Below are 22,549 nucleotides of genomic sequence, written 5' to 3' on the forward strand. Positions count from 1 at the left end.
TCTTCCAGGACTGGCATCACCAGCCAGAGAAATGCAATGAGCTCCAAATCCCAGCTCCTCTTTCCTCTGCAGATGACTCTTCCAGGACCCAACTGGCCATTCTGGTATTCCTCATGGAATTGTCCTGCTCCAAGTCCTTCATCACCAGGTGACCCTTCCAGGACCCAACTGGCCATTCTGGTATTCCTCATGGAATTGTCCTGCTCCAAGTCCTTCATCACCAGGTGACCCTTCCAGGACCCAACTGGCCATTCTTTTGATCGGAGTCGTGATGGATCCCAGCTGAAGGGATCCTTTGTGCCACATTTTCTGGAATTCAGATTTTGGATTGTGCCACATTTTTGGATTCTCTGGAATCCTTCCCTACTGTGGGAAACCAAACCTCTTCTTCCATCTTCCAGGACTGGCATCACCAGCCAGAGAAATGCAATGAGCTCCAAATCCCAGCTCCTTTTTCCTCTCCAGGTGACTCTTCCAGGACCCAACTGGCCATTCTGGTATTCCTCATGGAATTGTCCTGCTCCAAGTCCTTCATCACCAGGTGACCCTTCCAGGACCCAACTGACCATTCTGGTATTCCTCATGGAATTGTCCTGCTCCAAGTCCTTCATCACCAGGTGACCCTTCCAGGACCCAACTGGCCATTCCCTCATTCCTTAAGGAATTGTTTTGCTCCAAGTCCTTCCCCTCCAGCTCATGTGGTGCTTGTAAACTGAACCTGGGGCCTGGCATCCAATGATTTTGTGTCCAGCCCAGAGGAATTCCGTGGTGGAACAGCTCCATCCATGATGGTCCCAGTGGAGCTGGCCGGTATTTTGGATCTCTGGGAATGATGGACATGGTGATGGACACTCCTCCTTCCACATCCCCACAGGCCTCTGGAAGCCATGGGAGCTGCTCCGGCCAGCAGTCAAGATTCCCAAATCTGCACCAGGGGAATGGGGCAGCAGGAAGGGTGGGAGGTTCTTGCAGTGCTGATCCCAGCAGCATTCCCAGAGAGCCGTGGCATTCCAGTGGCATCCAGGCCTTGAGTGGGGCTGGATTCCAACAGCTCCTTCATTCGCTCAGAGTAAATCCAACATTCTCCTACCCTGATCGGCTCCAGTGACATTTCCACACCAAAAACCCCAAAAAAAGGAGTTGAACTGGCCATGGGGTTCTGCCTCCTGCAGGACCCAACAAGCTCCAGCTTTCCCCCCTGGCTCATGGGAAGGGTTCCAGGATTCCAAGGAAAAAGCTCAGCCTGGGCGCCGTGGGTGTGCCAGGCTCCCCCGGAGCTGCCCAGCTCCCCATCCCAGGGAATTAGGAGGGAATTAGGCACTGCTGGAATTTCTCCCCATCCTCGGCAGGGGGCGAAGGGCGAGTCCCACCCTGCCAACAGCCCCCGAGGGCAGCGGGGCTCCCGCTCTGCTCCCAATCCCACAGCAGATCCCGAGGGACCAGGAGCCCGGATTAACCACAAAGGGCACCTTACATAAAGCCAAGCTCTATGCCAAGGGCTCCAGGAGGAAGGATTAATTAGTTGGAGGAGGATTAGTTCCTTGAAGAGAGTTAATCTGTGTAGAGGTTGCTTTAAAACCAGGGAGTTTTGGTTCTGGGGGTTAAAAGTAATTTTTTTTGAACAAAAAAAAATCCTGCCTGGAGTAGCCAGATTTTCATAGGCAGGATGTTTTATACTATTAAATAAATCTAAAATACAGAAGTATACATATAATTACGGTAATCAAATGAATGCTGATAGTTAATATAACAGCAAACCAAATCTCTAAAAGTCAATTTTGCCTTTGCTTTTCTGTAAAATAAAAAACAAGGTCTGAAAGGAAAGGATTCCTGTCATTAACTGATGGGACAGCTTCATAAAAATATTCTCCAAAGTTGATGAAGGAAAACTTCCTCCCTGGGCTTGGCATTCTGTGAGCTATGGAAAACTGAAACCTAAATTGGATTATTTGTGTTACGTGTTGGTGTCTCCGTCCAGAGAGGTTGAGGATTCCACATCCCTGGAAGTGTCCAAGGTTGGAGAAGGCTTGGAGCAGCCCGGGACAGCGGGAGGTGTCCCTGCCCATGGCATGGGTGGCACTGGGTGGACTTTGAGGTCCCTTCCCCTCAAACCATTCCAGGATTCCTTGATTTCCATTATCAATGTATTACATGCAGATTATTGGGCTCCAGGATCCATGTGGGTCCTTCCCACCTCATGATATTCCACAATTCCATGGTTTCCAGGAGAACAACACCGAAGCAGCAGGTCTCAGGTCTCCATCCATGTCCTGTCCCAGCAAAGCCCGGGTCAGAGCCTAAACTCAGCCAAGTCTGACTTTGCTGATATTTGAGGTAAGGCTCCACTCATGGCTGCCTGGATTGGCATCACAAAGGGCAAAACAGGGGCAGCTTGAGCTGTTACAGGCCCCCAAAACTGGTTTATTCCCTGTAAAACCTTCCAAAAATATGAAACAGCACGAGGATGAAGTCAGAGGCCTGGAATTCCAGATATTCCTGTCCTAATCCCACCCTCAATACATGCCTGTGGTGGGCAACACACAATGGTGAGCACTTGGGTCATAAAGGCTGGGCTGACCTAAAAAAATTCATCCATCCATCATCCATCCATCCATCCATCCATCCATCCATCATCCATCCATCATCCATCCATCCATCTGCCATCATGGGAGCTGAAGTCCTCCACCAGGAATGCCAGTCTTGCTCCTTTCATTAGCAGGAAATTGAACGTTTCCACAAGATAATTAACTGCAATTTTGATGCTAATTGCAAGGAGAGATGGAGAATTCCCCCAAAGTTGCTCCAAGTCCTTCCAGCTGTGACTTGGGAGCGAACATGGTGACATCAGCCAGGATAAGCAGACTCAGAGTCTGCAAAAATAGTCCTAAAACATTCCCAGGTGCTCCAGGATCAGATGGAGCTGTGGATTCCAAACAGAGCCTGGGCTGATGTACCTCTGGAGAGAGTGTGGCAGGAGCAGTCCTGAATTTCTCCCTTTTCCATGGGAACACAGTCAGTGCCCACAGGATGGGTCACCCAGGTGGTGCCCAACCTTTGCGGGGCTCATCCCAACCTCTGGAAGAGACTTTGGAGGTTCCTCCAATCCTGCAAAGCAGCAAGCCGGGAGCTGGGAAAGGAGACGAGGAACAGTCGGCTCTCCCACAAAGACCGGGATGAAGCCGTGGGACTGTGGTGTCCAGGAGCAGATCAGAACCTCCATCTTCTGGAGAGGAGCAGCTCTGCCAGGAGCTGAGTGACCAGATAACCACGGCTTTTCCAGCTCTGCTCTTCCAAACCTGCTGAGGAATGCCAGGAGCTCCAGCCCCGTCCTGTCCCAGCTCATCTCCGACATCCTCGGCATCGCGGGAATGAGTGGAGAAACACCAAGGAGAGTTCCCAGCTAGGAGGACTTCTGGCCACCAGCCAGGTCTGTGTGCAGCCACCAGCCATGAGCCATCAGGAGCAGCTGGAGCTGGAGTTTCCTGAGGTTTTCCACACTGGACAGAGCTGAATCAGAGCTTTGAACCTCTGAGGCTGGGCTGGATGAGGCTTGGAGCAACCTGGACTAGTGGAGGGTGTCCTTGACCACGGCAGGGGGCTGGAATGAGACTGAGCTCTGGATCCCTGAAACCACCCAGATTCTTCTCCCCAAATACATCATGAGCTGCCAAGTATCCCAAAAATCCATCCAGCAAGATTACAGCAGGAGAGACCTCTTCCAAGCACCCTTCAAAGTCCCCAAAGACCCCAACCTCATGTGCAATGAACCTACAGTGGGATCCCCGTGGATTTGTGATGCTCAAGCAGGAATAAAACATGGAAACACTGTTGTCCTGGGAGGATCAGGACAGGGAGGAGAGGAGGGAATGGAAGGCAAGGCAGCAGCAGCTGCACGCTGGGTTATAAGGAGAGAGCAGAAGAGCACCAGAATAATTTAATTTTCCATCCAGCTATACAGGACAAGGAGGAAAAAAGCAAAACCCTATTTCCATGCCTTCCCACTGATCCCAGATCCCTGGACACACCTGAGCTGTAGCTGTCTGTCGAGGACTGCGAGATGGAGCGGGACAGTGACCGGCGGCCGATCTTGGTCGGGCGCTTGTTGAACTCCTGCTTTTGGTCAGCAAACTGGATCTGTGGAAAGAAATCAGGGATTTTCTGTAAAAAACCCAACAGATCAATCCCAAGAACCCAAGGCCTTGAGCGGACACCGGCACTATCTCAGTCATGGCCTGGAGCACAATTCCTGTTATTTAATGGGCACTGGATACGGTAAACTCCACTTTATTTAATTTCAGTTCTTCCAGCCAAGATTAGAGATGTCACTATAGGCTGTTGAATTTTGGGAGCACAGATGGCTGGAGAATACAAGTTTCTAGGAGTACACAACAGAACGACACCGGATCAAGAACACCCATGGGAAGGGAAAATCCACACCAAACTCAAGTTACAGCCAGGGCTGTGCCAGGATTAACGCCCTGATCCCGGCGGGACGGGGGCTTTGCACACACACCAGGGTTTATGTTCCTTCTCTAAGAAGCTGCTGGCCTGAAATAACTTTGCTTTTTTGTCCTTTTTCTTCCCTTAATTTAGAACAAATCCCTCCACGGCTGAGCTGCTCCATCACAGGAGGAGATTATTGGCTTGAAGCGGAGCTGGAGACACACAGGGATTCCAACGAAGGAGGAATAATTTGGGTAAAATTCACATCTCCCTTTCCCACATCACCTCTTCAAGGACATCGAACACAATTTTTCACACAATGCAGTGATCTTGGTAATTCAGAGTTCCCTGGGCCCTCACACATCCAAATCCAAGTAAACGACGAAGCAAAAGAAGTCCTGAAGCGAATCAGGCAGAATTAGAAGCAGACTTAAATAAACCCTCTAAGGTTTAAACCCCTTAACACTGCCACAAGCTGGGTTTGGCTTTAGCTGGGACAGCCAGGAGGTGGAAGGAAGCACCAGGAAAGGGAAATTTGGGCAGGGGACAGGTCAAGGCTTGGATCTGCTTTTGGCATGCGTTGGCCGACGTCCTTTGACTTCAATCCTTTAGGGAATAGAGAGAGTGGGCAAAAAGGAATTTCACAGGGTCCCAGAATGATTTGGGTTGGAAGGGATCTTAAGGATCATCCAGTTCCAACCCCTGCCACAGGACACCTTCTCCTATCCCAGGCTGCTCCAATCCCTGCGAAACCCACAACAGCCGCGTTCCAGCCCAGTTGGGAAGATGGGAATGTTCCAGACGGGATGAAAAGAGAGATTTGGCTCCCACCAAAACACCTCTGAAGGCAACAGTTTCAAGGAAAAGCTGTGGAGCTTTGGAGAGCTGCAGTTCCTTGGATTTAGGAGCTCAAGCTGCTCTGAAGTGACAGAAGAGCTGGTGCTTTCAACTTCCAGCAGGAACAAATGATTCCCGATGGAAAACCTCACCTGCAGGGGCACAAGGGGTTAATGAGTGCTGAATGCAGGTGAGGTTTCACCTTTACATTCCAAATGAGCCACTGCTCATCTGACCTGGGGTTTCCATCACAAAGAGCCACCTCCAGCTACTTCTCCGAGCACAAAAAGGCCTGCTTATCCAAGGTTTTCCTGGAAAACTTCCCCGTGCCGACCCCACCAACTCCTCCGGACAGAAGAACAACCCCAGACCAACGTGTTTGCCTCGACTCTTCATGGCTCCCAAGAGAAAATTAAGGGAAGCTCTCCACAGATTGGGATTTTCTCCAACCGAGGAACTCCAGGAATAAGGGATTGGGCGGAAACAGCGAGGAAAGGAGGAAGAAGAGAGAGGTAACAGAGAAACAATGGCGCTTTTGAGTAGAAAAACCATCATTACGGTCCGGAAGAGTGCCCTCACCTGGGCTTTCATCCCCGCTGACTCCCCGTTGACGTTGTATTTCTTCTTGTTGGGCATGGTGGCCCCGCCGGCTGCCCCCGGGCGCGGCTCCCTCCGGAGCAGGGAATGCCCCATTTATATCGGCCAGCCCATCCCGATCCCGCCGATCCTGCCCGCTCCGGTTTCACCGCAGGCGGAGGCAGCCAGGGCGGGAGGCGAAGGGAACCAGTTGGATTTTCAGACTTTTTTTTTTTTTATTGTTGTTGTTTTTTGTTTTTTTGGCAGACCCCAGGACTTAATGAGGCGTCCCGACAAACAATTCCTGCCTGTGTTTTGCGTGGAATTACAGCGTTCCCTGACCTCCGGAGCTCCGCGGCGGTTTTGAACGCGGCCTGGCTGGTGCGTGCATAACAATGCCTTATTTATGTAACCAGAACATTTCCCTGCTCGCTATAATTAACTCGCTAATTAAGCTCCTTTAACTGGGGTCCTCCCCTCCCCGCTCTCCCTCTTTCCCCCCAGTGTCAGATGATTGCGTTAACGGAGCCTCGTTAGAAGGAAATTAATTAATGAGCAACGAAAACAACGGGGGCGTTTGTTGGATGGCAAAGTGGTTTTCAATTATTATTATTTTAATTATCCCGCTCCTCGCTGTGTCCCCCATGGCAGCCAGGGCAGAGTTTGTCCTTGGAAGGGTCCAGACTCCAACATCCATCCCTGTGTTGTTCCAATCCTTTGGGAATTACGGAATCATGGAATGGTTTGGGTTGGAAGGGACCTTAAATCCCATCCAGCTCCACCCCACACCTCCCACCATCCCAGGTTGCTCCAGCCTTGGACACTTCCAGGGATGGAGCACCATGGCTTCTCTGGGCAGGACGTTGAGGGATTTTTATGGGAATTATCTCAGGCAATAAATTATCAGGGATAAAACTCCTTGGATAACAACATCAGCTGCTAAATGGGAATTAAAATGATTGTCCTGCACGGTGTCTGCTCGTTCTACAGCGTTTTAGGCGGGAAGAGATGATCCCAGGAAGAAAAAATGGGAAAAACGAGGGTGGTGAGCTTTGAGGGGCTTTGGTGGGGCTTTGAGGTCTCCTCCAACCCAACCCATGCCGTGATTCCTTCTGTGATTCCAAGGAAAAGGGATCTGGGAAGCAGCAGGGCACCACTGATTGTCCCCAGCACCATTTCTGACTGAATATGGAATTAAAAAGCTCCCCCAGCCCTGACTCTTTCTGTACACCAGATTTACACCGGATTTACCCCAAATCAGATCTGATCCTGCTCCTCAGCAGTTGTCCCGAGGATGGAAAACATTGTCAGGGAAAATTCCTTCCCCAAAATGTTCCTTCCATGGCATTTCCATCTCTAGGGCAGATGTCAAGGAATTCACTAAAAGAGCAAAAATTCCTGAGCTACATGAAAGCAACTCCTGGAGGAATGAATGGGGAAAAAAAGGGAGGGAAAATCCCCCAGAATTCCTGAGCGGTACAATGACTGAAAAATGTGATAAATGGAAATATAAATTATTTCCAATGTGGAAATATCTCAGGGAATAAGAATCTGGGATCAGCATTGCTTTTCTCACTTGACACTGCAGCTCAAGTTGTGTTTTCCAGGTAAATTTTTCATTTTCCACATTATCCTTGGACCTTCTCCTGCAAAATCCTAAGGGACACTTGACTTCAGCTCAGTGTGAGTCAACTCAAAGCCTTTAAAGCGGGTAAAATACTCATTTCATGGCACCATCAAAGCACAAACTCATTTTCCTGCAGGTTCTCACGCCAAGTTACTTAAATCCAAAGGCTTTTCCTGGGAAAGAAACCCCCTTTTTTTCCTCAATGAAGGCTGAGTTCAACACATTAAAATTAAGAACCAATATTCTATAAAAATGCTAAAAATGAAAGCTTTTGCTTCATCTCCACCCCAGAGCTCAGGAACCTTCTGTAATTTCTGTGTCAGTCTGGGTCAATCAAATAAAACCAGAGAGAACGGCGCTCAATCCCAGTAAATTGTTTTGCTCTGAGTGTCTTTAATTGATTCTTGGCCATGGATTTCTTTCTTCTTTTTTTTTTTTTTTTTTTTTTTTTGGGGTGGGGGGGAACAAAGGGAGAAAACAAGAGTTTTCCGAGGGATTAAGCAGCACAAGCTTTCCAGCACTGCTGGAGCTTCCAAATCCACCTGCAAAGAAGCTGGGAATTTAAATTTCTGCATGCAATGATTTAAATGACATCACTTAATGGATGCAACAGCAGGACAAGGTGGTGGCCTTGAATAACTGCCACTGCTTGGTGACAAACTTCCTGGGAAGTCTTTTCCCAATGGAAAAACATCTCATCCATCAATGATGCAGAGAGATAAAACCAATTTACATTTTTTTTAAATAAAGGAGGGTGAAGATGGGTGAGAAATGATTTTGTGCTGTGACATGGGGGGACCAAAGTGATTGTCCTGATGTCCCACTCCAAACCTCATTCCCTATTCCTGAAGGAAAAGTCATTTTCTTGCTGGAGCTGCCAGGGTGGATCCTTCACCTCCTGCTCCTGGTGACACCTGAGAGGTGTTGGGGACACCAGTGTCGGCAGGAGCCAGGCTCCCAACCCTCTCCATGTTGGGAATGAGCCCCAACCCCCAGCCTCACCTCTCCTCACCCACCTCCCGAGCCCGGATCACATCGTTCCAGGAGAGGGATTGTCCCAACCCGCTCATTCTGGAGTTCCACATCCCCTAAATCCATGTGGGATCCCCCCTGAGCCAAACATTTCACCAGAGCTCAGAGTGTTCAGATTCATCACACGGAGCTCAGCTCCAGGATTAACAACCAGGTTTAACCCTCGTGTGGAAAACACCCAGGGAATGTGCAGGTTAAAGCTGGTTTTAGCCCGAGGATTTGAGAAAGAAAGGGTGGGAATGAGGAGTCGCCCACCTGGGCCAAAACGCTTTTCCAAGGGGGTTGGGAATTCTAACTATTGATTCCTGAAGGGATCACCCTGATCCCTCAGGTTTGAGCTTTTATATTTTCACATTCTGTGCTGCTTTAGTGTGTGGGTCTGGGCTTGATATTATGGGATGGTGAGCTCTGTGCACAGAGCAGGGAGACAAAACAATTCCTGCTCCAGCTGGGCACCAAGGACAAATGATCCAAATCTCAGCCCAGGAGCACAAACCCCGTGGGCTGCAGAGAGAAAAACAAGCAGGATGGGAGTGCAGGGGCTGAGCTGGAATTGGACACTGAACTGCAATGTGCACATGGAGCAGAGCTGATCCCAGGGAGAGACCCCGGGAGCGCTCGTGCATTTTGGGACCATTTGGGTTCATCTTGGGGGCAGCCCTGGCTGGGCTCTTGTGCTGCCCCAGGTGCATCCATGCAGGAGATCCTTTCAATCCATCCCTGCTTTATTCTGGAACTCTGCCCAGCCTCTGCTCTATGTCAGCCTTCACAAGGCATCAATTCCAGTGCTGGATCAAGGAATGGTGGAATTCTGGTTGGGAGGGACCTCAGAGCCCCTCCAGTGCCACCCCTGCCGTGGCAGGGACACCTCCCACTGTCCCAGGAGACTCCAATGTCCAGCCTGGCCTCGGACACTTCCAGTGACATCTGACAGAGGATCCTTTGGAATTGGTGGGAGCAGGGAGGAGAAATCCTTTAAAGAAGAAAACAGCAAACCCCTAGCCCAGGCACTTCCAGTGGGGACAACGGGAAGGACACGGAAGAGAGAGAAATCTCCTCCCTCAGCAGCCAAATGGGTCCCCTGGACCATCCCAGCTCTGTTGGTCACAATCCCACAAAAAGCAGGAAAAAGAGGAAATTGCTAATTCCACATTGCTTCACCTTGCAATGAACAGGCCATGGGTGTTTTATAATTTGCAAGTGTGGGATCTCAGCAGCCGGAGCTGGAAAATCCCTGCGGAGTCACCGCCCGCCAGGACACCCCATCCCGAGCCACATCCCGTGGGATCCCACAGCTCCTCCCCACAACCACGCACTGAGTCCTTCCATGACTGCTCAGGAGGTCCAGCTGGGATTCTGGGGAAAATTCCTTCATGGAAAAGGCTGCCCAGGGAGGTTTGGAGTCCCCACCTCAGAGGGATTTCAGAGCCGTGTGGATGTGGCACTTGGGGACAATGTGGGGCAGTGGTGGCCTGGGCACTGCTGGGAATGCTTGGACTCCATGGGCTCAGAGGGATTTTCCAGCCTCAGGGATTCTGTGAATCCATCAGAGTCCCAAAATATGGGAGAAGCCACATTTTAAGCTGCGTTCCCAAGAAGCAATCCAAAGGAAGAATAATTATAATTATTATTATTATTATTCACTACTAATATAATTGTCCAACATTTGGTTAATAATAAGAGGTGGACATAAAAACAGGGACCCAGCAAGAACATTAAGACCTAAAAGACTCCTTGAAATAATGACCTTAAAGATAATGAGCAATTTAGAGCTCGGGCTAATTATTTCTCGAAATGTGGCTGCTCCCTCCCACGCTGACCCGCGGAACCACATAAAATGCAAATGAGCCGAGTTAAAATCCTGATTAAAAACGTTGCTGCAGGACATGACCCTTTGGAGCCCTTTGGAGATGGATTTGATGCCACAGCAGCTTTAAACCATCCATGAAATCATAAAACCATGCTGGAAAATGAAATTATTGGAACAATAAAAATGAAAAAATGTCTATTTAAATAAAGTTTTTGACAGCTGAGCCCGATCCCAGAAGCACCGGATCCATAACGGAAAAATTAGAGAACACACAGGGAGAGGTTTTGTTTTTTAGGAAAACTCCACGTTTTCACAAAGAAAAATCCACATTTATAAATGAAGTTGTGAATGATGTGAAAAGTTTGTCACTGATAACCCTAAAATGTAAAATTCATTCCTGATTGTTGATAAAAGTATGTTAAAATTTGGGGGAAGGCTGAAAGAACTGTCCCAAAAAAATGAGTGAGAGGCAGAATAAGCTGGAATTTTACAATAAAATCCATAAAATTAAGAAAAGGGACAGCAGGGAACATAAAGCTGGATATAAAGGGCAGTAATGATGTCTGAATCCAATGCATGAACAATATTTGTAAATAAAATCAAATTCCTTTGCAGGAGCACCAGAATTCCAACTTTTTATCACATTGATCCAAGTATTTTTAGAAGAGCTACCAGGAAGGACAACTTCAAATCCAGAAATTGGAGATGTGAGCAGAAATATAGGAAGAAATGACAAATATTGGTCCATTTTTGGGCCACAGGACACTGACAAACCCCGGGGGACACACGGAGCCAATCCCAGACAGGGAATTCTGCCTTCCAAGCCCTGCCTGGTTTTTTGGAGCTATGTAATTTTGTTTTCAGCTGCTTTGAGAATTCTTTCCACTGGAGAAGGAGGGAAAAGTGGATTTAATATTTGGGATCCATTCTAAACTATTTAAGCACTCCAATGAAGAGTGCTTGGTGCCCTGGAGGGCGTCTGGAAGTTTTAGAGGTTTCATTCCGACAGCAGAATGTAAATTGCTGGTAAAAATTAAGCTGAAAAGGTGGATCTGAGATGAAATTCCAAATCTCCTGGAACACTCTGTGGATTCTCCCACTCCTCCTCCCCGCCAGTGCAAAATTCCTATAAAAATCAGTTGTGAATACAACGGGTTTGGGGTGGCCAGGGGGGATCATCCCCCGACACTTGGCCGTTATTAACGAGGCAATTCATTCATGCCAATGACGCTCGTTAATCTCCCAGCTTAACGAGCCTCATTCCAGCTAAATGCTGGAAATAAATATCCTGAAGTTGTGACCAGGAATTCAGCTGGCCAGTGCTGGTTAAAGGCAGCAGGTCAGTAACTCACCATCCACTCTGGAAGCTGGAAGGCGCCGGCGCCGCTGTCCCACATCTCCCACGGCGAATCCCTCCACGCTCACATCTGGGAATGCACTGGGAATGCACTGGGAGGCACTGGGATGCACTGGGAATGCACTGGGGATGCACTGGGAATGCACTGGGATGCACCAGCCCAGCCCCACAGCTCACAGAGCCCTCAGGGACAGATGTCCCACGGAGAGGTCCCTCAGGATCCGGCCTCGCGCTCGGGGCAGCGATGGTTCCTCATTCCTGCTCCAAATCCCAAACCCGGGAAGGGCTCGGATCCAGCCCGGTTTCACAGCCCTGATTTCCCACCAACCCCGGCTCTGCTCAGAGTCTGAGTCAGGAACAGCCTGGCTGTGGCGTGGGGGACATGTCCATCCATCACCTGCTGATGATCCCAGCCCGGTGTCCCCAAAATTCCCATGTCCCCATGAATCCAGCAGCGATGTCCTGCAGGCACACCGGGATTCAGACCTGGAGGCTTCCAGCACTGAGGATTTCACTCGGCACCACCAAAATTCCTGCAGCCTCAACCCGAAGAGCACAGGGATGCCTCAAATCCTGACCGAAGCTCAGCTCCGGCTCCATCTGGTTGGGAATGAGCTCCACATTCCAAGGGGAATTCTTCTAAAGAATAAATCCAGTTCAGAATGAGCTCCACATTCCAAGAGGAATTATTCTAAAGGATCAATCCGGTTCAGAATGAGCTCCATATTCCAAGGGGGATTCTTCTAAAGGATCGATCTGGTTCAGAATGAGCTCCACATTCCAAGAGGAATTCTTCTAAAGGATCGATCCGGTTCGGAATGAGCTCCACATTCCAAGGGGAATTCTTCTAAAGAATAAATCCAGTTCAGAATGAGCTCCACATTCCAAGAGGAATTATTCTAAAGGATCAATCCGGTTCAGAATGAGCTCCATATTCCAAGGGGGATTCTTCTAAAGGATCGATCTGGTTCAGAATGAGCTCCACATTCCAAGAGGAATTCTTCTAAAGGATCGATCCGGTTCGGAATGAGCTCCACATTCCAAGGGGAATTCTTCTAAAGAATAAATCCAGTTCAGAATGAGCTCCACATTCCAAGGGGAATTCTTCTAAAGGATCGATCCAGTCTGGAATGAGCTCCATATTCCAAGGGGGATTCTTCTAAAGGATCGATCTGGTTCAGAATGAGCTCCACATTCCAAGAGGAATTCTTCTAAAGGATCGATCCGGTTCGGAATGAGCTCCACATTCCAAGGGGAATTCTTCTAAAGGATCGATCCAGTCTGGAATGAGCTCCACATTTTAAAGGACAAGAGCAGGGACACGGAGCTGCTGGAAGGGCTGCAGCTCCCTCTGCTGAGCAGAGAGGACAGGAAGGAACATTTGGAAAGGGATCTTCTGCACAATTCCACTCCAGACCGGATACAAACACAATCCTGCCCCTCGGCGGGATGAAGGCTTGAGCTGAGGTTTCACCTTAACCAAAATTCACTCAGAATTCCACATTTCCAAGGAAAAGCTTTCTGAGCCCCCCGGATTGTTGGCAGTGCCAGGGTGAAGGTGGAGCTGGGACATTTCTCCTTCTTCTTCTTCTCCTTTGGAATTCCCGTTCTCTGCTGGGAATGTCTGGGAGTTTGTTATATTTGGGGTGGTATTTTCCCACTGTTGGCAGTCCCCCCTTCCAGATGGGAAGAGGCTTCTGGTCACCGCTGCCTTGGGACCGTCCCATTCCCATCTCCATGAATGCCAGGAAAAAGGAAACGTGGGATTTGCCCAGCATGGATATTCCCAGGGAGACAAAGGATTCCCCGAGCTCCTGCTGTCCTTTCACACTGGGCATTCTTTCCTCCATGGAAAACATGGAATCACAGAGGCTGGAAAAGCCTTTGGAGACCATGGAGTCCAACCCAGCACTGCCAAGGCCACCACTGACTCTGTCCCCAAATGCCACATCCAGGTGGCTTTGAAATCCCTGCAGGGATGGGGACTCCAGCCCTGCCCTGGGCAGCTGTGCCAGGGATGGACAAAACTTTCCAGGAAGGAATTTTCCCAATATCCAACCTAAACCTTCCCTGGAACTTCTCCACTGTCCTTTCCATGGGGTCCGTCTTTCAGGAACTGCTCCCTTTCCATGGGGTCAGTGCTTCAGGAACTGCTCCAGCTTGGATCTCCTTTCCATGGGGTCAGTGCTTCAGGAACTGCTCCAGCTTGGATCTCCTTTCCATGGGGTCAGTGCTTCAGGAACTGCTCCAGCTTGGATCTCCTTTCCATGGGGTCAGTGCTTCAGGAACTGCTCCAGCTTGGATCTCCTTTCCATGGGGTCAGTGCTTCAGGAACTGCTCCAGCTTGGATCTCCTTTCCATGGGGTCAGTGCTTCAGGAACTGCTCCAGCTTGGATCTCCTTTCCATGGGGTCAGTGCTTCAGGAACTGCTCCAGCTTGGATCTCCTTTCCATGGGGTCAGTGCTTCAGGAACTGCTCCAGCTTGGATCTCCTTTCCATGGGGTCAGTGCTTCAGGAACTGCTCCAGCTTGGATCTCCTTTCCATGGGGTCAGTGCTTCAGGAACTGCTCCAGCCTGGATCCCTTTATCCATGGGGTCAGTCCTTCAGGAACTGCCCCAGCCCCGATCCCTTTTTCCCATGGCATCAGTGCTTCAGGAACTGCTCCAGCCTGTGGTCCCTGTGGGGTCACTAATCCCAGCAGGAATCTGCTCCAGCCTGGGCCCCTCTGTCCATGGATCCACAGCTCCTGCCAGGACCCTGCTCCAGCCGGGCCTTCCCATGGGATCACAGCCTCCTGGGGCATCCCCTGCTCCGGTGTGGGCTCCTCCAGGGGCTGCAGGGGGATCTCTGCTCCCCCATGGACCTCCCTGGGCTGCTGGGCTCAGCTGCCTCTCCGCAGGCTGGGAATCTGGGAATCTCTGGGAATCTCTGCTCCAGCACCTGCCCCTCCTTCACCCCTGGGGAGCTGCTCCTCTCACATCCTTCTCATCCTCTCTCCCACTGGTGTCCCACCTCCAGTGTCTCGTTTTTCCCTCCTGAATTTATTCCAGAGGTGCTCCCACCGCCCCTGATGGATCCAGTCCCAGCCAGTGGTGGGTCCAACGTGGAGCTTCTCACAGAAGCCACCCCTGTCCCTTGTCCCTGTCCCCATCTCTGTGTCCAGTGCTGGGTGTCCCAGGACAGGAGAGGAACCTGGAGCAAGCCCAGGGCAGGACCACAGTGGAGGCCAAGGGAGGGGAGCATCCTTGGAGAAGCTGGGAATGCTCAGCCTGGAGCGAGGACATCTCGGCACAAGAGGACCTGGATGGTGCCAAGACCTGAGGAGAGGCGGGGACAAAGCCAGGATCTCCTCAGTGGTGACCCAGAGTGGGCAAGAGCCAGCAGGGACAAACAGGAACACAAGAAATTCCTGGTTTTCCTGGGAGGATGACACTCCTCAGGCACAGGACACCCTTTGGAGGCTCCATCCTTGGAGAAACCCAACACCTGATGGGATTTGGGCATGGCCAACCTGCCCCAGGTGGCCCTGCTGGATTTGATCCCCTGAGACCTCCCTGGGAAGTTTGATCCAACAAAACATTCCAATGTATTAAACCCCGAGTTGTTTCCATTTTCCACTGCAAACCTTTCCAGTCTGGGATAATCTCTCAGATCAGGAATTTCAGCAGGAGGGGTGTGTTCCCATCGCTTCCCATCTGGGCCCTACAAGCTTATTTTAGGAAAAAAAAAAAACAAACTAAAAAATGTGGATGATGAGTATTTAAGCTCCTGTGAAGTTTTAGACAAGATGCAGCTTTAGGTCAGAATGAGGAAATCAGGATTTTTCTCCTTCCCTACCATGATCCCTGAAAACACCAGAACAAAACTCCCTGATGCTCCTCAACCTTTAACTCCCTGTGGATGGTGATTTCCAATTCCCTGACTCAAACCAAGGTTTATTTTAAAAAATTCAGGAAATGCCAGCAGTGATCTGCTTGGAAAAGCTGCTCCAAGTCCCAGCTCTGGGAAAAGGGAGAACAATTAGGAAAAGCTTTAAAACCCTACTTCGATTAATAAATCACTCCAAAAAAATCCAAAATCCAAAAACCAGCAAAGAACAGCCCAAAACCTCAGTAAATATAAAATTCCCAGTATCCAGAGGTTGAACCGGATGAAAGCTCTGATTGGAGAACAAGAATTAGGAATTACTGCCCAAATCCTCAAAAATAGAGGGATTGCCATCCCTGCTGAAAGCCGGGCCGGATTCCGTGAGAGAAGGGTGGGATCAAAGCCGGGCTGCTGGAAGAAGGAGGGAATGGGATGAATTCCAGCCGAGAGGCTGCAAGAGCCCCACGCAGGCACGAGGGGGAGCGAGAGCCTGCGGGAAAATCCCAACCTTTTCGAAACGGCAGCAAGCAGAGAGGCTGCGAGGAGTATCCATGACAGGGATTTCTTCCAACTGCAAATGCCATCGGCTGCTGGGGAATGGAAGATTGGGATTCAGAGCCTGTCCCTGGATGGAAGGTGAGGGGGTTGTCCCCATTTGTGTCCTGGTGTTCCTGAGCTGCACGTCCCCACCAAGGGTTCCAGCCACAGCTCACTGGGAGCTCTCCCCTTCCCTTGGAATTCCAGAAAATCCAGCACTGGCGAGGTCCCATCTCAAATCCTGGGGCCCTCACAAGACCTGGAGGGACTGGAGCACGTCCAGGGCAGGGAATGGAACTGGAGAACCAGGAGAAAGGTCTGGAGAACTTTGGAGAAGCCATGGAATTGGATCACTGGGACAAGAATCAGAGATGGAAGTTTGGGAGAGAGCTGGGAGCTTTCTTCAGGCTTTGATGTGTGGTGGGAAGTGGAAGAGAAGAACTGAAAATTAAATTCAATCATAAATCAAGACTTTGGGGTTAAGTGTCCCTGGCTAAGGAGGAGGAGGTGGTGGCCAGAAATGGTGAATTCCATGTTGGAAAAAACAATGGACACACAGAGCTCACCCAGTGTAGCTGAGCAGCCTGGTCTGGTGGGAGGAATTTCCCAGGAATTCCTGCTGGAAGCCCACAGAATCCTGGAATGGTTTGGGTGGGAAGGGATCTCAAAGCCCACCCAGTGCCACCCCTGCCAGGGCAAGGATGGGGTTTGGAAGCTGGAAGGTGTCACCAGGAGCTGGAATGGGATGGCCTTGAAGGTCCCTTCCCCCCCAAACCATTCCCTGACTCCACAGTTCTCATCCCAGGGAACCTCTCCAAAACCCAAGAGCTGATGAGAAAACCCTGCCCTGCCCCACCACCGACCCAGATTTGGGTGTTTGGGATGGAACAGCCTCCCTGAGATCCCGTGCTCGGAGCTGTCTCATCAATTCCCAGTTCCAGGGGTCACTGCTGGAAACCAAACCTGTGCCTGAGCAGCTGGGTGACACCGGGACTGTCCCCACAGCCAGAGGGAAGGGGGTGGCTCCAGCTCCCAGCTAAACGGAAAGGGAGTTAATGAGCAGAGCTTTAATCAGTGGAGCTTGGTGTAACGAGGAACGGAGCCCCGGGATCAGGGAATGACAGCCCAGTGCTCCCTGAGCTGCCTCTTTCCCATGGGAATGAACTTAGGGGGTCTCAAAGGGGAGGGAACAACCCTTCAAATCCCAGATTAAGGACTGGGGACACAAACCCAGCTTTTCCTGGGGTTTGTCGCCGTTCAGGAACGCTGGAGCAGAGGAGATCCGAGGGAAGGATCAGAACAGGATGGAACATGGAGAAGAAACCCATTCCCTCATTAACACTGCTCATGAAGCTGCACAAAGCCAGGCCTTGTTGAGCCAGGTTTAATTCCAGTGCGTGGTGGACAAAAACAAACCCACCCAAAATTCCAAGGGTTCATCTCCAGTTTGTTCCAAGGGCTCAGCCCCTGCAGATCCAGGAGTTCTCAGAGCACTTTTCCCAGGCCAATCCTGGAAAAACTCCTCACAGATTTGCTCCAACCCCCACGCCAGCTCCTTCCCCAACCCTTCAAGGAGTTCCCGAATCCCTTGGAGATTTCCATGGATGCTCCCAGCTGAAGGATGTAAGGTTTTTCTTTTCCCAAGGTCAAAGCTCCAAACTGGAAGAATCTCAACCCTTTTTACCCTCAGTGAGTCCCCGTTCTGTCATCCCCTGGCTCATTTTGGGTTTTAAACCTCAAATTTCCAAAGTTTCACCCCCCATGACATAGAGTCCATGATCCCAGGCTGCTCCAACCTTTCCTTGGCCACTGCCAGGGATGCAGGGGCAGCCCCAGCTGCTCTGGCAATTCCAGCCCAGCCAGGAATTCCTCATGGCCAAGATCCCATCCATGGCTGCCCTCTGGCACTGGGAGCCATTCCCTGGGTCCTGTCCCTGCAGGCCGTGCAGTCAGGACTGCTCTGAAATTTATCCACTTTTTGAAAGTTAATTTTTGTATTTTAAACCAATTTAAATCAGGATTGGATCCTTCCCCTTCCTTGTGACTTAGACAAATCCCTGTTTTTAAGGGAAATCACTTAGTTCTTGCAGAAATTACAAATAATTCAATTTATCTCCCCCTTCCTGTGCTGAAGCAAAGCTCAAACCTGACCCAGGCTGGCATTTTTTACACTGGGAATGTCTTTTTGCCATTAAGGACAAAATATTCCAGCATGGGAATGAATAATGGAATTTTACAGATCCTCACGACTCTCCCCTGCACCAAGAGGAAAAGGACAGAGCAGGGATAAAATATGAAATATAAACTCAGTTATTAATTTGGAATTACTGAGGGGGAATAAAACAAAGCACAGAGAGGGAGGGGAGGAATTACTGGAAATCCTGTGTTTTCCCCAGCTTAATTCCTGATTGGAATGGAGTCTGACAAGCACAATTAAGAGCCGTTAATTTGGGGGTTTTAATCACTCAGCTGGCCAGAGCCCGGAGCTGGGAGAGCCCAAAATGTTCCTGGGAGCGTGGGGAGCCATGGAAAAGCTGGGCCCTGCTGGGAATGGTCATCTTCCTGAGCTCCAAGGGATTCCCACAGTCAGGAATGTTCCACCTGGTTTCCTCCTCTCCTTATCCCAAGTGCTGGCACTGAGCACTGGTGGTGTCCAAATCCACCCAAAAGTGAGTTTCCTTGACTGTCCCAAAACAGGATTTTGGGGAAAGGTGAATTATTTGAATATTCAGAGTTATTTTCAAACAGCTAGATTGCTCTGGAAGACAAATCTGCGCCAGCTTTCTCACAAATTTGGAGTGATTTCACATTTTAATCCGAAAATGGTTTGGGTGGGAAGGGCCCAAAGCTCATCCCGTTCATCCCTGCCACGGGTGGGGAAATTCCCAGATCCCAGGGTGCTCCAAACCCATTCCAGCCTGGCCTTGGGCACTTCCAGGGATGGAAAATCCACAACCCCTCTCCTTTTTGAGATGGCTGCATTGCTCTGGGAAAGGAACCCTGCAGCACATTCCCATAAATTTACAGGGATTTTCCATCCCATTTCCTTGTTCCCTTTCCCACCTGTGGCAGCAAAGTCTGGGATTTATTCCCATTCCGACCTCCTCTCCTGCTGAGCTGGGAAAGCACGGAGCAACCCACACTTATTTTAACCAAACCCGAGCAGGGACAAACTGAAACTCGAGGATTAAGGATAAATTCCTTGGAATTATCCAGGAGCCATCCTGGAGGGCTCCAATGGGATTAATAAACTCAGCCTGACAAACCCGAAAGGAATGAGAGAGGCAGGTGAATCAATTAAGGTTTTTTTCATGTGTGTTAAAAGATCAAGGAGGACGTTAAAATCCGTGAGAGAGCCTTAAAATGAGACTAATGAGGGATTACTAACGAGCCTCCCTCTGGAAGCTCTGACAGCTCCCAAGGAAAAGCTGAGTTATTCCCTCCCACACCCGGGAATGGGATCCACGGGGGTGACAGGAGCGTGGAACACCAGAAATTGGCTCTTTATGGACTGAGGATTCCAAAAGAGGCACTGAATTATGCGGATTCTGTCAATTCTGTTGGAATTCTGTTGGAATTATTTCAGGCAGAAGCTGCTCCCAGCTTTGCTGAAGCGCCGGAGCAGGAATTTCAGGGATGGGTAACAATGAGTCTGCAAGCAGAGTTTCCAGCAGTACTTGGTGTCCTTTTCCAGCTTTCCCGGATCCCGTGGTCCCACTCCAATCTGGTTTGCTCCCATCTGCTCTCCCATCCCCCCTTTGTGTATTAACAGACAATAATTGGGGAAAAAAAATCACTCTGAAAACCAAGCAGGTGCTGCACGTTCAGTTCTCCACCACAAAATCACTGCTCAAAGCTAAATTCAGCTTTTTTTTCACTGTAACACACTGAACTCACCATCATTTCCTCGGATTTATGGAAAAGATGCTAAAATCTACATTTTTTTGGCAGATTCTGGGATGCAAACAGCCAAAAGTGCTGATGCCACCACCTCAAACAACTCCGGGGGAAGTTCCCAGCTCCTCCAGTCTGCCCAGTGAAGAATTTTTGGGTGTTCCCAATCTGATTCAGCCAAAATTAACTAAAATCATTGTTTGCTGAGCAGGCAGGTCCCAGCGGGGGCAGGAGGAGTCTTGAGATCCCTGAGGAGTTTTGGGAGACAACCCCAGCCCCCGCTGGAATGTGCAGGGTTTATAAAAAGCAGGGGTTGGGAACAGCACGTATGAACACGGATAATTAACACGCATTAATTAACACAGCATTAGTCACATTCTGCTGGAGAAGGGGCTGATAGAGGGAATATCTTGGAAAAATCCATCCCAGTGCTGTTTTATCTGGGAACATCTGGGGTCTTGCCTTTAAAAATAAAAGGGGTTTATGGACTGGGTTCTTGTCTTTAAAAATAAAAGGATTTTCTGGACTTGCACGTTGCCCAAACTTGCTTTATTTGCAGGTTTTTGGAAGTCAGGGATTTGTCATCCATGAAATGGGTGACTCAGGAGCAGCAGAATGATTCAAAGGATCTGCTTGGGATAAATGGGGATTGGAGGGATCCTGGGATGGTTTGGGTGGGAAGGGACCCTCAGTGCCACCCTGCCATGGCAGGGACACTGCCACTGTCCCAGGCTGCTCCAGCCCCAGTGTCCAGCCTGGCCTTGGACATTCCAGGGATGCAGGGGCAGGCCCAGCTGCTCTGGCAATTCCAGCCCAGCCAGGAATTCCAAATTCCCAAAATCCCACCCCAATTTCCCTTTTCCCAGTGGGAAGCCATTCCTTGTGTCCCATCCTTCCACGCCTTTCCCAAATTTCAGCTCTCCTGGAGCCCCTCCAGGCCCTGGAATGTGCTGGAAGCTCTCCCTGGATCCTTCTCCTCTCCAGGGGAACATTCCAGCTCTCCCAGCCTGGATCCCTGGGAGCTGGGGGGCTCCAGCCCTGCAGCAGCTCCGGGTCCCTCTCCCAGGGCTGCTCCCCATCCCAGCCCGGATCTGGGGCTGGAATTGCCCAACCCAGCTGCAGGATCTGCCCCTGGCCTTGCTGATCCTCACGAGGTTTGCACACAGCCCAGCTGAGGGTGCATTTTTATTCAGTGTTTATGGCACTTTTGGAAATTTCATTTTAACAATTCTAACGGGTTTTCTCCTCAGAAATCCTAATCGGTTTCTCCCAAAGGCTCAACAGGCAGCATCACCTCCTCCAGGTCCCCTCTTCCCCTCATTTCAGCTTCCCCGTGCACAGGCAATAAAATTATAATTCCCAAGGAAGTGAAAAGCTTTTGGAATTTGCAGGAGCATCTGAGCCCTTCACAAAAGGTGCTGCAGCTCCTTTTCACTGCAGCTGAACTCCAGAGCCGGGCCTGTCCTCAGCAGCATTCCCGAGAGAAAATGGGATTTAATGAGTGCTGCAGGAGGAAAAACTGAAAGGAGCAATTTGAGAGCCACGAATTTCTAAGGAGCAGCAGATTTAATGAAGAATGTCCTCGCATTTCAAGGAAACCCACGGAGATAATGGCAGCAAAAGGCTGAGAAATCCAAAGTGTGGGGGCTTGAAAAGGAAGGGTGGAAAGGCCAGGCTGCTGGAGGTGTGGGAAGAGAGGCACAGGAAGGGAAGAGCTGAACCAGGTGGGATCACAGCACACTTTTCCAGCTGGAACAGCAAATCTCTGGTGTTTGCTCACCTGAGTGATGATATCTGCTCACCTCACATGATATCTGAGGCTGGATCAAGGTGCAAAAGGAGGGTGAAGGATTTTTAAGACACACAAATAATAACAGCAAATAATAGTTTTGCTGGAATCACAGCCAGGAATTTGGGTTGGAAGGGACCCTGAAGGGATCCAGTTCCACCCCTGTGCCACACGCAGGGACAATCTCCACCACCCCAGGCTGCTCCCAGCCCTGTCCAGGGACACTCTGAGATTTTAGATCAGAGGAAATCTCACTCAAGCAGCACTCATGGCTCCCTGCACGCCGTTCCACCTGCAGCAGGAATTGTTTTGGCACAGGGATCCCCCACCCCACCCCGGCACGACGCCCTCAGGGGCTCAGCTGTGCACTGGGAGATCTCTGCCAAAAAGGGGAAAATGAGAATTTTGAGCTTGGTCAAGATCCTGGCAGTTTTGGGTCTGGGAACTAAAAGCAATTTTTTAGGAAAATAAAAAAAATCTCTTTTTTAGGCAGATTTTTGCTGTTAAATGCACCTAAAACACAGAAGTGTGTGTAAAATTATGGTTATTTCCCTGGGCACTTCCTTCAAGGCATTCTTACACAATGCACAACTGAAATAAATAAATCTAAAATTCCAACAAACCCTCTGACAAAGGAGTGGGAGCCAAGGAAAAAGGTGATTCCTCAGCCTGGAACCTGTTCTAAAGGCAGGATGTTGCCTTTGCATCCACGTTCCCAAATTAATTTGGGGGAGGAGAGAAAGGTCAAGACAACAAAATCACATTAATGGCAATTTTTT

The 22,549-nt window shown here is 49.9% G+C and overlaps 1 protein-coding gene across 1 annotated transcript in view; it reads right to left on the reverse strand.

The window, feature by feature from the left end:
* The window catches only part of AHCYL2 (adenosylhomocysteinase like 2), a 63,547-nt gene that overhangs the window by 23,666 nt on the left and 17,332 nt on the right, over window positions 1-22,549 (reverse strand). The window contains exon 2 of the mRNA XM_041401098.1: window positions 4,026-4,134. Within this exon, the coding sequence (XP_041257032.1) occupies window positions 4,026-4,134 (109 nt within the window). The remainder of the gene's footprint in view (window positions 1-4,025; window positions 4,135-22,549) is intronic.

The sequence above is a fragment of the Onychostruthus taczanowskii genome, unplaced genomic scaffold, assembly GCF_017590055.1.
Source record: "Onychostruthus taczanowskii isolate IOZ18803 unplaced genomic scaffold, ASM1759005v1 scaffold184, whole genome shotgun sequence".
Taxonomy (NCBI): Eukaryota; Metazoa; Chordata; class Aves; order Passeriformes; family Passeridae; genus Onychostruthus; species Onychostruthus taczanowskii.